This window comes from Eretmochelys imbricata, chromosome 27 (genome assembly GCF_965152235.1).
Source record: "Eretmochelys imbricata isolate rEreImb1 chromosome 27, rEreImb1.hap1, whole genome shotgun sequence".
NCBI classification, from domain to species: domain Eukaryota; kingdom Metazoa; phylum Chordata; order Testudines; family Cheloniidae; genus Eretmochelys; species Eretmochelys imbricata.
The window spans coordinates 7,317,618-7,334,704 of record NC_135598.1 but is presented as its reverse complement, the minus strand read 5'-3'; the positions used below and the strand labels follow the sequence as shown (position 1 = coordinate 7,334,704).

Below are 17,087 nucleotides of genomic sequence, written 5' to 3'. Positions count from 1 at the left end.
AACCATACTAGGCCTAGGACAATGAAATAATTATGCATAAAATCTCTATAGATTTTTACTGCCATTGTTTGATCATCATCATTTGTTGGCATTAAACAGCAATGACTGTTTTGCCGTTGTAATCTGACATGTTCCTCTATATACTTGCATTAGTAACCTTTTGTCTTAACATCATGATACCACAGACTTGAACATTTTTTTATCTAGAGACCATCATAGAGCATGTCAGTCGAGTGGCTGGACTGTACTACCTAAGTAACAAATAGTAACTACTGTGAATACTTAAAGGCATTTTTTCAGTTAAATACACTTACCATTTAAAACCATTTTATTTTAGAAAAACAATAGAAGGTACTTGTCCTCATGAAGAACTAACAGTTTTCTAAATTTATTATTTTCAAGTCCTGCAGCTTTTAGCTAAACATTTGTCAAATAAAGACCATAAGAACGGCCATACTGGTTCATCAATGGTTCATTTAGCCCAGTATCCTGTCTTCAAACATTGGCCAGGGCTAGCACCTAGCCCTGGCCATTGTTTGAAGACAGGATACTGGCAGTTGGAGATTTAGGGACACCTGGAGCATGGGGTTGCATCCCTGACTATCTTGGCTAATTGCAATTGACGGACCTATCTTCCATGAATTTATCTTATTCTTTTTTTAACCCAGTGATATGTTTGGCCATCGCAACATCCCATGGCAGCAAGCTCCACAGGCTGACTGTGCATTGTGTGAAGAAGTACTTCCTTACGTTTGTTCTAAGCCCTTTTGCCTATTAATCTCATTGTGTGACCCCTAGCTCTTGTGTTATGTGAAGGGGTAACTAAATACTTCCCTATTCACTTTTTCCACACCCTTCATGATTTTATAGACCTCTATCATATCCCCCTTAGTTGTCTTTTCCAAGATGAACAGTCCCAGTCTTATTAATCTCCCTTTGTAAGGAAGCTGTTCCATACCCCTAATCATTTTAACTACCCTTCTCTGTACCTTTTCCAATTCTAACGTATCTTTCTTGAGATGGTATTCAAGTGTGTATTCAAGGTGTGGGCATACTGTGGATTTTTATAGTGGCATTATGATATTTTCTGTTTTATTAACTATCCCTCTCCCAATGGCTCCTAGCATTCTGTTAGTTTTTTTGACTGCCGCTGCACATTGAGCAGATATTTTCAGAGAACTATCCACAATGACTCCAAGATCTCTTTCTTGAGTGGTAACTGCTAATTTTGACCCTACCCTTTGCATGTATAGTTGAGATTATTTTTTCCAATGTGTGTTACTTTGCATTATCAAGAGTGAATTTCATCTGCCATTTTGTCACCTTATTGCTCACTTTTGTGAGATATCTTTGTAACTCTTCAGTCAGTTTTGTATTTAACTATTTTAGTAATTTTGTATCATCTGTAAATTTTGCAGCCTGTTTATCCCCTCTTCCAGATTATTTATGAACATGCTGAACAGCATAGGTCCCAGCAGAGATCTTTAGGGGACCCTATTTACCTCTCTCCATTGTGAAAACTGACCATTTATTCTTACCCTGTTTCCTGTCTTCTAACCAGTTACGGATCATGAGATGACCTTTCCTCTTATCCCATGACTGCTTACTTTTCTTAAGAGCTTTTGGTGAGGGACCTTGTCAAAGAGTTTCTGAAAGTCCAAGTTCACTATATCCACTGGTTTCAGAGTAGCAGCCGTGTTAGTCTGTATTCACAAAAAGAAAAGGAGTACTTGTGGCACCTTAGAGACTAACCAATTTATTTGAGCATAAGCTTTCGTGAGTTACAGCTCACTTCATCGGATGAAGTGAGCTATAGCTCATGAACACGTATGCTCAAATAAATTGGTTAGTCTCTAAGGTGCTACTAGTACTCCTTTTCTTTTTATATCCACTGGATCACCCTTGTCCACATCCTTGTTGACTCCCTCAAAGAATTCTAATAGATTAGTACTGCATGAGTTCCCTTTCCAAAAGCTATGTTAACTCTTCCTCAAAATATCGTGTTTATATACATGTCTGATAATTTTGTTCTTTACTACAGTTTCAACCAATTTGCCTCATACTGAAGTTAGGATTACCGGCCTGTAATTGGCAGGATCACTTTTGGAGCCTTTTTTAAAAACAGGTATTATATTAACTACCCTCCAGTCATCTGGTACAGAAGCTGATTTAAGTGCTAAGTTACCTGCCACGGTGAATAGTTCTTCCATTTCATATTTGAGTTCCTTCAGAACTCTTCAGTGAATACCATCTGGACCTGGTGACTTATTACTGTTTAATTAGTCAGTTTGTCTCCAAACCTCCTTTACTGACACCTCAGTCTGGAACAGTTCCTCAGACTTCTAACCTAAAAGAGTGGCTTGGGTGTGGGGATCTCCCCCATGTCCTCTGCAGTGAAGACTGAAGCAAAGAATTCATTTAGCTTCTCTGCAATTGCTTTGTCTTCGAGTGCTCCTTTAGCACTTTGATTGTGCAGTGGCACTTATAATTGTTTGACAGACTTCCTGCTTTCACATGTACTGAATTTTTTTTTTTTGCTGTTAGTTTTTCTGTTCTTGGCTAGCTGCTCTTCAAATTCTTACTTGGCCTTATTATAGTTTTATAGTTGACTTGCCAGAGTTTATGCTCCTTTCTATCACAATCAGTAAGATCAGACTTCCAATTTTTAAAGGATGCCTTTTTGTTTCTAACCGTCTCGTTTACTCTGCTGTTTAGCTGTGGTAGCATTTAATAGAATCATAGAATATCAGGGTTAGAAGAGACCTCAGGAGGTCATCTAGTCCAACCCCCTGCTCAAAGCCGGATCAATCCCAGCTAAATCATCCCAGCCAGGGCTTTGTCAAGCCAGGCCTTAAAAACCAATAAGAATGGAGATTCCACCACCTCCCTAGGTAACCCATTCCAGTGCTTCACCACCCTCCTAGTGAAATAGTTTTTCCTAATATCCAACCTAGACCTCCCCCACTGCAACTTGAGACTATTATTCCTTGTCCTGTCATCTGCCACCATGGAGAACATGGTGGCTCCATCCTCTTTGGAACCCCCCTTCAGGCAGTTGAAGGCTGCTATCAAATCCCCCCCCCTTCTTTTCTGTAGACTAAATAAGCCCAGTTCCCTCAGCCTCTCCTCATAAATCATGTGCCTCAGCCCCCTAATAATTTTTGTTGCCTTCTGCTGGACTCTCTTCAATTTGTCCACATCCCTTCTATAGCGGGGGGCCCAAAACTGGATGTAATACTCCAGATGTGGCCTCACCAGTGCCGAATAGAGGGGAATAATCACTTCCCTCAATCTGCTGGCAATACTCCTACTAATATGCCATTAGCCTTCTTGGCAACAAGGGCATACTGTTGACTCATATCCAGCTTCTCGTCAACTGTAATCCTCAGGTCCTTTTCTGCAGAAGTGTCGCTTAGCCAGTTGGTCCCCAGCCTGTAGCAGTGCATAGCATTCTTCCATCCTAAGTGCAGGACTCTGCACTTGTCCTTGTTAAACCTCATCAGATTTCTTTTGGTCCAATCCTCCAATTTGTCTAGGGCCCTCTGTATCCTATCCCTACCCTCCAGCGTATCTACCTCTCCTCCCAGTTTAGTGTCATCCGTGAACTTGCTATGGGTGCAATCCATCCCATCATCCAGATCATTAATGAAGATGTTGAACAAAACTGGCCCCAGGACTGACCTCTGGGACACTCCGCTTGATACCGGCCGCCAACTAGACATCGAGCCGTTGATCACTACCTTTTGAGCCTGATAATCTAGCCAGTCCTTAACCTGTTCCTTCATCACTGAGGGCTGCTCACCTCCTCCCCATACTGTGCTGCCCAGTGAAGCAGTCTGGGAGCTGACCTTGCCTGGGAAGACTGAGGCAAAAAAAGCATTGAGTACTTCAGCTAGACATCGAGACTAGACATTGAGACGTTGATCAGTAGCCGTTGAGTCTGAGGATCTAGCCAGCTTTCTATCCATATTATTGTCCATTCATCCAATCCATACTTCTTTAACTTGCTGGCAAGAATACTGTGGGAGACCGTATCAAAAGCTTTGCTGAGGTCAAGGTATATCACGTCCACCGCTTTCCCCATATCCACAGAGCCAGTTATATCATCATAGAAGGCAATCAGGTTGGTCAGGCATGACTTGCCCTTGGTGAATCCATGCTGTCTGTTCCTGACCACTTTCCTCTCCTCCAAGTGCTTCAAAATAGACTTCTTGAGGACCTGCTCCATGCTTTTTTTGGCCCTCTTACTATTTTTTTTATTTGGGGAATATATTTAATTTGAGAATCTATTATGTATTTTTAAATAGTCTCCATGCAGTTTGTAGGCATTTCACCCTTGTGACTGTTTTTTCTAATTTCCATTTAACTAGCTTCATCATTATTGTGTAGTTCCCCTTTTGAAGTTATATCCTACTGTGTTGGGTTTTTTTGGTGCTCCCCCCGCCTCCCCATAAGAATGTTAAATTTAATTACATTATTGTCACTATTACCAAGCAGTTCGGCTACATTCACTTCCTGGACCAAATGCTGTAACTCCACTTAGGACTAAATCAAGACTTGCCTCTCCCCGTGTGGGTTCCAGGACAAGCTGAGGTGACATGTATGAAGTCAATATGGGGATATTTGAAATCCCCCATTATTATTGGGTTTTCTGTTTTTGTAGCCTCTCTAATCTCCCTGAGCGTTTCACAACCACCATCCTGGTCAGGTGATTGGTAGTATATTCCTATTGCTATACTCTTATTATTCAAGCATGGAATTTCTATCCATAGAGATTCTATGGTACAGTTTGATTCATTTAAGATTTTTACTTTATTTGACACTATGCGTGTAGAGGAAAAGTTTGTGTGTACTTGGGGGCAGGAAGTAAAGACCTCGGGAATTCTGGCAATTATTACTCCCTGCTTTTTATATCACACACTATAAAACAATGACATAGCAACATTTATTTCAGTTACTTAAGTGAGCGTTGTATAATTTGGACAAATTAGAAGCAGAAATTTAAAAGAAATACTAAACATGATTAGTGTATTATTACATTAATAAATAAGCTTCTATAATCTCTATCAGGTGTGACACGAGAAGGCATATCTGCACCTTTCAAAATAGCCATCCGAAGATAAAATATTGTAGCAAACGGTTAGTAAACTGTACTGAAACAAACAGACTTGGATTATGCAGGACACTCTGATCAACAGAAGAGGGCACTTGTTTTCTAGGAAATAAACACATTCAATACAAAAAGAGTTCAGCAGCAGAAACCAATGTTTATTTCTCCTCAATTCATAGCTAGTGTCTGATTCTTCCCTTTTCTTTTTAAGTCCTGAGTTATAAAGTCAGGCTCTATCTGTCAGCAACAATGAATCCGACTTTAATACAAGATTAAACTGCTGAAATAAGACAAATGGGTTTAATCTCATTAATATGTTCATACACAGGAACAGTAGACTAGTAAAGACTGTCTTTGTGCAAGTTTCCCCTCAAGCAATGCCAATGAACTGAAATTCTGGTTTATGGACCTCAGCGCTATTTCAGTTCTAAATCCTTCCAAAGCAGTTCTGCCAATGTACCTGAGTCCTCACCTACTATATAACCCTAGCTGTTTCAGTCCAGGATCCTCCCAGTACTTTGTCAAAGCATCTCAGTCCTAACCTCTTACATCCCCAGGGTATTTAAAAACCTTTGTCCAAATCATACTAGATTGTATCATGATTTTGTGATGCAGAAAAATATCCACGAGGGACTAGATGTACACGAAATTAATTTTTGTTTGTGACCCATGAAAAGATCAGAACTGAAATGCAGTAGTGAAGGGCCTCTGGTTTAAGACAATTTGCCAGCTAAACTCAATGTAATGATCTCTTGCAATACTGTTTCAAGGAATATTGGACATCTTTTCATTCCATTAGCCTGTTTTCATTGCCTGTAATTTTAATCAGTCTCTTAATCGAGGGACAAGGGAAGTTCATTTCTGGATCACTAACATTTTAGGCAGGACAGTTATGACTGAAATGAAGGACTTCTCATTGCTTGATGTTTAAAACAATGTTACCTTGAAGTTTAGATTTGCTGGTGTAATTTTTGTAAGTTTCTCTTGATGCCCTTGCATTGCATGCCATTTTTTCCAAGCTGGTTCCCATCTGTTAAGATCCCTTCTTAATCTTTTAAATCAGTTACTGAAGACATTTATACTTTGTTATTTTTAAAATACGCTCATAAAAGTGAGGGGGCTAAAAGACACTTGCTTGAGCCACAATGCAAACAGACAGTGTGCAAGTTTCCCTACACAGATCTGTCAAAACACCTCTTTGTGATTGTTATTCAGTGATTTTGCATATCACTGATTTATCACACATTCAAATTCCACACCTGGGTCTGTCCTGAACAGAGACTCAAATGATACAATCCTTTCGGGATGTGACAGGACAAACACATGTATTAGGACAAATACGTATTTTAAATTTTATTTTATTAGCCAAAATAACATCTGTGTATAACCCACACCTCCACCTAGTCCTACCAAATGTTTTGCACATGGGTAGTGCACAATGGAGGCTAAGCTTCCCCAAACCTCATGTCACCAGGGTGGGGGGGGGAGAGGGGGATGGAGGAGTGGCAGATTACCACAAGAGCCCATGGGGCCCCGGCCAATTTGGGGCCCCCGGAAAAACCTCCCCCAGCCATGTCCCCGGGGCTGCTTTTCTGGTCTCGAGGCCACAGTGGGAAAGGGTGGGGGGAAGGGAGTGAGAAGGGGATGCGATATTGGGGGAAGAGGCAGAGTGGGGGAGGGGCTGTGGGAAAGGGGTAGAATGGGGTGCGGCCATGAGTGTGGCCGGGGGGTGGAACAGGGAATGGGCTACAGGCTCAGGGTTCTGGCAAGAGAGAAGAGTTCCGCCATGGTCGGGCCGAGCTCTCAGTCCTCCATGCCGCCCTGGCTGGGGCCATGGGGGAGGCTGAGAGAAGTGAGCGGGGGTGTGGACTCAACCAGAAGAGGGCCAGGCTTCAGCTGGAAGAGGTGAGGCAGGGGCTAGACTCCCCAAGAGGAAGCTTCACCCACCACCCACGGTTTAGCATCTGATTCTCCTTTCACAGCAGTGTAAAAGGTAACTCCAATGGGGTTATGCTGGTGTAAAACCAGTGTAAATTTAGGATCAGGACCTTTGTGTTTAGACAAGGCTGCTCTTCCAACACAATACCGCAGAAAAAAGTTAAGCTGACTTTATGACCTGACATGCATCTCACTTGGCAGAAGGCTCATGTCATAGCTACAAGATAATAATTTTACTAGACGACCAGGCAGAGTGAGATGCTGTGAAGGAGAAATCCCTTCCTCATAAACAAAAAGTATCTGCAATAATAGGAATGGGAATACAGACACAAGATACTTATATTTCTCCTTGAAATGTTCCAGTTTGAAAGTGTCTCTTTCAAGAAACAGGGCTGCTATGGTTCAGTTTGGTACAAAATACAAGCAGATCCTCTTAAACAAACAACTACTATAAATAAAGGAATAAAAATAAATCTGTTTAAGAAACACCAAAGGCCTAATCTTTACAGTGCTTTTCTCATGTAAACCATCTAACCCAAACCCCTTTCAAAACTCTGTAGGACTTCTGTACAACCTGATGTTACACTTATCTGTCACCAAGGCAAATTATTCTCACTAAAAGGATTTTGCCAAGTAATTAGAAACAGAAAGCTATATGGACATCTTCCATATATTCACTTTCCAGGATGGTAAATATTTTTCAATTAAAGTTGGAATCTATTGCCAACTCATTCACTTAATGAAACGTAAGGTTTATTTAGATTTTGAAATACTGCCATTTTCTCCATTATAAAGTGTAAAATGATAAAGACTAGGATCCAAATTCAGCTTTGGCACTGATGTTAATAGGAACTGACCCCATTAATGTCAGGGCTAAATCTGAAGCTACTTATGTATGTTAAAATCTGAAAATTATACGCTGATTGGGATTCCTCACTTTACCTCAAACTTACCTATAATCTCCCGAAATGCTACAGACCTGCCATTACACATGATTATTAATATAGCGGGCGCAATGAAATAAAGAGATCTAGCAGGATGTTCATAAGGCCTGTTGCTCTAAAAAATATTGGCAAAGTGGGTGCCTAAGTTTAAGCACCTGAATAAGTGCCCTGATTTTCAGAAGTGCTGCATACCCACAGCTCCCATTAATTTTAAGAAATGATTTATTCCCTCTGTAGTAGTTACAGTGGGCTAATCAATTCATATGCTGATTGGTGAACGTTCTTTGGGCCTGAAGATCCGACGCAAGTTGTGGGTCAAACTTGAATCTTAACTAGTGACCCCTGGGCCACTCTTTGTGTGGAGGGTAAAAATGGACCATTAAGGAGCAGTAAACAGACATTATTTTTAATAAGCTCAGCTCTGCAGAAACATGCAGTGTCTCAGCTTTGCCCTCACTGGTAGATCATAAACAAACTATACTTGACTCTTATACATTGAGATGTACAGATTAAGAACAAAGCATTTTACAAAGGAGGGAACTCATCCTTATATTACACACAAGGAGACTGAGTCAGACAGAAGAAGAAATTTGACCAAGGGTAGTGGCAGAGGCAGGAATAAAATAAAATCCAGGTCTCTTGACACCCTGTCTAGTGCCCTATCCACTAATGGTTCTGTCACTTTTAACATTAAGAAAGTTTCAGAAGAGCTGTCGGGGTTTGAAATGAAAACGTGGGTAACAAGGACGGCATTGCATACAGTGACCAGAATTCCAACCTTTGTCTCTGGCAACATTTTAAAGCCAGTCAAATTTGTAATGCCATTTATTCGTAAGTCGGGTGCAGAAGTACTTGGCAAGGAGCATTTTAAGCAGTGTGCAGTAATTTAACGAAACAAGACATGTTGTCAGATTTTAATCCCCCCCTCCCCCTTAGAATCAAATCAGATCTCCCCAAATTTCTGGCCCTTTAGAATTCCTCATGTCCTCACCAGTTCTCAAAAGCTAAACTTCCTTCATGTGTTTTGGAAGCCTGAAGCAATAACACTTCTTAAGGCCACACTGCAATAAGAACAGACCTTATATAGTGGGTACTGCAGCGGGGCTGTAGCCACGTTAGTCCCAGGAAAGCTTGACTCTCTCACCAACAGAAGTTGGGCCAATAAAAGATACCACCTTACCCACCGTGTCTCTCTAATAGACAGACTCTGTGCACCAGGGAAGAGGGTGGTGTGAACCTTGCCTTGAATTCTTGTTACCTTAAAAATGTGTGCTTTGAGAATGTGATGTCCCAGCTCAATAGTCTGTTGTCGGTTTAGCTTCCCCTCCTGACGAGAAAACCAGAAGGCAAGCAGTGTGTGGCCACTCCTAGGAACAAGAATTTTAAAAAGTTAGTATTTGAAGAATCGCATTTCATTTTTAAATCCCAGGGGTCTTCCTTGGGGGTCGGTGTCATTCAGCATCACCGATCTTACGTGCTGCCTTACAAGGAAGACCTAGACTATCAGTCTCACTCAAACTACTTCCCCAGAGAATGACTTCTCAGATCCACATGCCTGTAGGGTGCAAGCTGAAGAACTTGCTTTTAATTGGTTGTAAACTCTGACCAAACAACTGCTGAAACAGAGCCTGGACGTTTGGTTGAGTCCGTCTAATGAGGATGTATCTCTGCATACTTCTCAATGGTACCTCACTATTTTAGACCCAATTGCTTTATGTTTTCTTACTCTAATTCCTTGACATAAGTAGTGTTGGGTCATGAAGTTGAGACTAGAAAAACGTTTTTGTTAAAGAAGAGAAGCGTGGATCTCATTTCAAGTTTCCTCTGTACACACAGCATCTGGTGTTCTCTCTCTCTTTTTGGGTCTCTGTCAACTCATTTTAAATTGTGGGGATGGTTAGAAAAGTGACTACATATAAATGGTACCTTCTCAGGGCTTGTCTACATGGAGAAATCAACCAGAACTGCTATTCGTACCCTACCTAAAATAACTTTCAAGTGTAGACAAGCCCTTATTCTTCAGATCTGCTGTGTGTGTGTGTGTTTTCTGAGTCATATTTGCTGGCTTTATGGACAAAGTAATATTTTACAACAGTACTTTTTTACTCCTGTTAGCCTTGCAGAGCCAACCCAGCTTGGGAGAATGAACTGGACTAATTCTCATTTGAATACCATGACATAAACTAATCACAGGACTTTTATTACTGCTGAGTGTGTATGACTTAAGAACTATGCTTGATTTACAGATTCTGGGGGAATTACCAGTACTGGAAATTAGGAAATACGTAGTTTTACTTGTAATGTAAACAGGTATGAACTGTAATCAGTGCGATACAGCAATCATAGAACCCAGTGTTGCCATTTTAAAATCACTTTACAGAGAAAACCTGTGCTTTGAGGGAACACCATCAGCTTAACTTTTTGAAAGTGAAACATTTTAATAAAATCCAGTTTCAGAAAAAAGAAAAGGAGTACTTGTGGCACCTTAGAGACTAACGAATTTATTTGAGCATAAGCTTTCGTGAGCTACAGCTCACTTCATCGGATGCATAAAAGTGGAAAATGCAGTGAGGATATTTTTATACACACAGACCATGAAAAAATGGGCGTTTATTCCTTCAAAAGGTTTTCTCTTCCCCCACCCCACTCTCCTGCTGGTAATAGCTTATCTAAAGTGATCACTCTCCTTACAATGTGTATGATAATCAAGGTGGGAAAGAAGCCCTTGAGGAATTCCACCATGATTTCAACAATTTCCATCCCACCATCAACCTCAGCCTGGACCAGTCCACACAAGAGATCCACTTCCTGGACACTACGGTGCTAATAAGCGATGGTCACATAAACACCACCCTATACTGGAAACCTACTGAACACTATTCCTACTTACATGCCTCCAGCTTTCACCCAGACCACACCACACGGTCCATTGTCTACAGCCAAGCTCTACGATACAACTGTATTTGCTTCAACCCCTCAGACAGAGACAAACACCTACTAGATCTCTATCAAGCATTCTTACAACTGCAATACCCACCTGCTGAAGTGAAGAAACAGATTGACAGAGCCAGAAGAGTTCCCAGAAGTCACCTACTACAGGACAGGCCTAACAAAGAAAATAACAGAACGCCACTAGCCATCACCTTCAGCCCCCAACTAAAACCTCTCCAAAGCATTATCAAGGATCTACAACCTATCCTGAAGGACGACCCATCACTCTCACAAGTCTTGGAAGACAGGCCAGTCCTTGCCTACAGGCAGCCCCCCAACCTGAAGCAAATACTCACCAGCAACTACATATCACACAACAGAACCACTAACCCAGGAACCTATCCTTGCAACAAAGCCCGTTGCCAACTGTGCCCACATATCTATTCAGGGGACACCATCATAGGACCTAATCACATCAGCCACACTATCAGAGGCTCGTTCACCTGCACATCTACCAATGTGATATATGCCATCATGTGCCAGCGATGCCCCTCTGCCATGTACATTGGACAAACTGGACAGTCTCTACGTAAAAGAATAAATGGACACAAATCAGATGTCAAGAATTATAACATTCATAAACCAGTCGGAGAACACTTCAATCTCTCTGGTCACGCAATTACAGACATGAAAGTTGCGATATTACAACAGAAAAACTTCAAAACCAGACTCCAGCGAGAGACTGCTGAATTGGAATTCATTTGCAAATTGGATACAATTAACTTAGGCTTGAATAGAGACTGGGAGTGGCTAAGTCATTATGCAAGGTAACCTATTTCCCCTTCTTTTTTCGTACCCCCCTGCCCCCGTTCCTCAGACGTTTTTGTTAAACCCTGGATTTATGCTGGAAATGGCCCACCTTGATTATCATACACATTGTAAGGAGAGTGATCACTTTAGATAAGCTATTGCCAGCAGGAGAGTGGCGTGGGGGAAGAGAAAACCTTTTGAAGTAATAAACACCCATTTTTTCATGGTCTGAGTGTATAAAAATATCCTCACTGCATTTTCCACTTTTATGCATCCGATGAAGTGAACTGTAGCTCACGAAAGCTTATGCTCAAATAAATTGGTTAGTCTCTAAGGTGCCACAAGTACTCCTGTTCTTTTTGCGAATACAGACTAAGACGGCTGCTACTCTGAAACCTGTCAGTTTCAGAAAGAAATTTTTATATAATCAGCCAGATGCTTCATTCTGTTATATCTCCCTAACACTGTTGTAATTCCACTCTGATGTAAAACAATATTACAAGGGTTTCTAAACTTTCCTGTTGATATTTACAAAGATGGTTTCAGCAAGGGAGAAGCTAATTAACTGACAGGAAAGTGAAATTGGACTGTATATATTGAGTGCTGGCAAATGCATAAAGTAAACTGGAAAAAAAGAGAGGAAAATGTATTTCATTAACTTCTTTCAGTTCTAGTGATCTTAGGTGTCCTTTAAAGATTAAGGACCTGATTCTCTTCTGCTTTGGGCTCTCTATAGTCATTTAACACCAGTGAAAAGTAGGTATAAAACGTAACCAGATCAGAAATTAATTTAGAATTGTACATCCACTTTGCACTGGTGAAAGTGGCAGCACAAGATGTAAAGCAGAGAAGGATCAGGCCCCAAAGAATGTTCCGTACTTGGACTTGTATGGCCTGGAAACAGTATCTCCTGGTAAAAAAATCTCTTGTTTTTGTTAGAAGTGCTTCTCCTGACAGCAACACTCCTTTCTCATTTTACATTTAAATATACTGTACTTTGAAAAGGAAAAAAACAAAACAACAAAGAGATTCACGTGAAGGAACACTTTGAGAAGCAGAGTTACAAAAAGCAGTGTCCGGATTAATGTATAAGCAGCCCAGATACAGTGACCTCCCAGTCTTTTTGAGTGCCAGCTCGGCAATCTTCTACATCGTTGACATATATCAGAAACATAAAGAAGCACTGTTAGAACTGCCTTCTTTGTTGTACTCCACAGTGAAAAACGTGTGAGAAGAGAGAGAATTGTCTGTAACTTCCCCTTGACACTACAGATAAGGAACAAAGGCATGTGTATTGCATTATTTTGCTTTTCTGAGACCTTGGAAGCCTCAGGGACTTTTTTAACCAATTTCTTTTCTGGAACCAATGTAGCGGTACATTTAAAAAACAACAACCCTCCCCACCCCACAAAGCTAACACGATGTGACTTGTAGCTTTAATAGGGTTTTTAAGGACAGAGCATGCCACTATCCCATTAGTACCTTATCAAATGAAAAAACTAATATACCAGTGCTTAGAATGATCTAAATGCAACGGAGTAATCTAGACTAGAAGATCAACGTTTCCACAATGCTAGGGCTTATCAGCATGTCTAAATCCAAAGAACGATAATCCTTAGAGACAGTACTTTCTAAAAGGGAAACTGTTTTGTTTTAAGCATAGCACGGAAGTGAAGGATTTGTAAACCAAGGCCAGGTGTTCAGCAAGCTTCTCATACGCAGCCCTGCCAATGAATCTTAATTCTGACAGGTAATACAGAGACTGATGATTATTTGCCAGATTGTAGGATGGTTTTAAAATATGGACACTTGACCATTAGCAGACGGGTGCAGGAACAATTTTTATGGTGGGGGGTTGAGAGCCGTTGAACCAAAGTGCAAAGCCTGATGGAAACCACTTCAAGCCAGGGAGTGCAGCAGCACCCCTAGTTCCAGCACCAATGCATTAGCAGAATAGGATGAACAACAAAACACATTTTCAATGGTTTTCCTTAAAAGGCAGGACTTGAACCCTTTTCTTCATGAGTCAAAGGCCAGAGCATTAAACTTATACATAATTCTATTGTACCTCTCCCCAAAATGCAATAAATGTAAAAGTACAACATCAACTTAAATATCAGTCTGCCATCTGAAACTTTTGTACCTACTATTGTTACAAGTAACGCTTAAGATGAGTAGAACTGAAAAGGATTCCAGAGAAAATATATTTATTTCTGTTTATTCAGTTTATGTATTTTGTTTATTTGGCAGCATTTTGCGTATAGTCAGTTTCACCGCTGTCCATGTGCAGGTGTGTAGCTTAATCAGTAACTTCCCTGTTTGTGTGAGTCTTTCACACAGCAGTGACGGACAGAAAACCGTGTGCCAGATGGGAACGGGACTGGAAAACCATGGAAATGGCAGGGGGAGTTTGAAGTGGTTGTAGCACCTGAAGCCTCTTTAGGAGTTTTTTTTTGTGTGCGTGTGAAATTGACTAGATTTGCAGTCAGTGGTGCCCCTTTACAGAAGATAATCTCGCAAACACCATGTTTACAGTAGCAGCGGTTTTCTGAAATACACTGACCAAAACTGCAACGGGTGATCATGACCTAGGATTAGCCTCCAGAAGTGCCCTTAAAGAGGAAAGAAACTGGATGAAAAGGAAACAGACACTGTGATGTACTGCTCAAGTTCTGTGGGATGCAGCTGCAACCCAAGCACTACAGCAAACCTCATTACTACTGTTAGTTTAATACACCAAGTGCATCTAGTGGCTAACCTGACTTATCTGCTGGGCAATGTCCCATACATTTACCTCAGCCAAAAGGATGGCGGTTTGAGCCCACCCAGAGAACTCAGCTCCTGGCCTTCCTTGGGAGAGAAGGCAGTCTTATGCACTGGACTGGAAATCAGGAGCTCTGAACCTTTCCTCTGGGCTCTGATACTGTCTCCATACATGGGCCTGTCAGCCTCAGTTTTCTCATCTGTGAAACAAAGCTAATCGTGCTCACACTTGCCTACTGCACAGAGGTGACTGAAGAATAGTCCGAAAAGGTTTGGAAAGAGCTTTGAACACAAAGCTCTCTATGTTAATGGTAGGTATTCATGGCATACCCAGGCACCTCTAATGTGGCTGTGTCCATGTACCAAAAGATAAGGTGCAATTCTCAACCCATGCAGCCCCAGGCAGCAGGTAGTTCCAGTTGTTTCCCAGCTGCGGCTGGTAGAATGCATGTGTATGTATAATATATCTGTATGTATGGTTTGGACTGTTGTTATGAATAAGGCATGCACCACCTATTTCAGAATAAAGGACAGGATTCATGAGCAGCATGTTACCTCTGCAATACTTCTCCTACCTAAAAGCAGTGGCTTTGGACTTGCTGATAAATACCTGCAGTGACTTGCTCTGTCAATGGTAATTGCACACTGAAATGGATTCTAACAGCAGTGTCTTTTTTAAAAACACAGCAGAGAATGACAGAAGTGATTTCTACATCAAGGAGCCACGTGAAATGATTTGCTTTGAATTTCACCACAGCAGAGGCTTATCCTCAGCAGGTTTCTATTTTTAATGTAAGTTTTTGTATGTGAAAAATTGTTAGTGCTGCCAGCTCTGTTATCAAAGCTTTTGTTCACTCTCCTAGGTGGCATGTGTCACTGCGTGCTAACGCTGCACAGTACATCACAGACTATTCCCAGACAGACATATATATACTCGAGAGACTATGGTCTTGATCCTGCAAGTTCTGGCACAATATGAGATATGCACAAGACTGTTGTTGCCAGGGCTAATACAAGTGAGGGTTACATGTGGACACTGGAAAAGCTGAGTATGAGGCATAGTCCTCTGGACTGAGTAGGGTAGCCCCTGTGTGCCTGCTCCCCAACCAACCAGAATGCAGGGTATAAAAGGGCTGGAGCACAGGCAGAAAAAGGGAAGTTACTTCCCTTACTGTAACTGGATTTCTTTGAGACATGCAGTCCCCATCTGTATTCCACTGCAGGTATGCATGGGCTCCAAGAGCCTGAGACTGGAGAATTCTTGCAATTGGCGTCTGTCCGTCTGTGTCTGCACCCTGCTCTTCTCATGCTCAGCTCTGACGGTATATGCTTTGAACAGGGGGTTGGACTAAATGACCTCCTGAGGTCTCTTCCAACCCTAATCTTCTATGATTCTATAAGGGGTGGTGTGGACCGACCGCCTCTCTGCTTCCTTCTTTACTGTTAATCCAGACATGATCGAAGCAGAGGGGAAAGCATAGCTGAATTCTGATAGGAACCACACATCTCGAAGAACTCAAGGTACAATAAGGTAAGTAACTTCCCTTTCTTCTTTGAGTGCTCGTCCCTATATGTATTCCTCTCTGGGTGAGTTACAAGGGCACTGTGACAAGAGGAGGGCGTGAAGATGTAGGTAGTATGGCTGCTTGTAGAACTTGTATCCCAAAAGATATGTCAGCGGAGGAGGCTTGGACCAAGGTGTAAAGTCTTCTGGATGCATGGATGGAGCTCCACACTGCTCCCTTGCAAATAAGAAGCAGGGATACTTTGTGCAGTGAGGTTACTGAGGCTCCTTGTAGAGTGATCCTGTAGCCTGTGTGGGAGAGCAGATGTGAAACCAAGTAGGATATAGCCAGAGATCCACTTGGAGAGTTTCTGGGAGGAAAAAGCTTGCCCTCAGGCTCATTCAGCTACGGCAACAAACAATCTACATTACTTTCTGATCTGTTTTGTTCTCTTCAGGTAAAATATCAATGCTTATCACACGTTGCGGGCACACTGCTCATCACATGTCGTGGGCATGAAGCCTCCGCTCCTCGCTGGAAGCAAGGAGCTTTGGGAAGAACGCAGGCAAGTGAATTTCAGGTGCAGTTGTAGAGAGACTCTCTCTTTATGGAATATTGTGTATGGTGGGTATGCCATTAGGGCAGAGGCGGGCAAACTATGGCCCGGGGGCCACATCTGGCCTGCGGGACCATCCTGCCCAGCACCTGAGCTGTCCCCCCTCCCCCACAGCCACGCCGCCAGGCAGGCAGTCTTCTGGCCCACCGCTCCTGTCAGGCAGCACGCCAGTGCGGCTGGTTCTGGCGTGGTAAGGGGGCGGGGAGCACGGGGGGTAGGATAAGGGGCAGGGGGTCCTGAGGGGCAGTCAGGGGACAGGGAGCAGGGGGTGGTTGGATGGGGCGGAGGTTCTGGGGGGGGCAGTCAGGGAACGGAGAGTAGGGGGAGTTGGATGGGGGTGGGGTCTCAGGGGACCGTTAGGGGCGGGGGTGTGGATGCGGTCGTGGCAGTCAGGGGACAGGGAGCGCGGGGGGGGGTGTCCTGGGGAGCGGTTAGGGGTGGTGGGTCCTGGTGGGAGGGGGTGTTCAGGG

At 42.4% G+C, this 17,087-nt stretch overlaps 1 protein-coding gene across 1 annotated transcript in view; it reads right to left on the bottom strand.

Annotated features, from left to right (window-relative positions):
• Nucleotides 1-17,087, bottom strand: part of TANC2 (tetratricopeptide repeat, ankyrin repeat and coiled-coil containing 2) — a 713,500-nt gene that overhangs the window by 40,913 nt on the left and 655,500 nt on the right. The window contains exon 17 of the mRNA XM_077806150.1: nt 9,251-9,359. Within this exon, the coding sequence (XP_077662276.1) occupies nt 9,251-9,359 (109 nt within the window). The remainder of the gene's footprint in view (nt 1-9,250; nt 9,360-17,087) is intronic.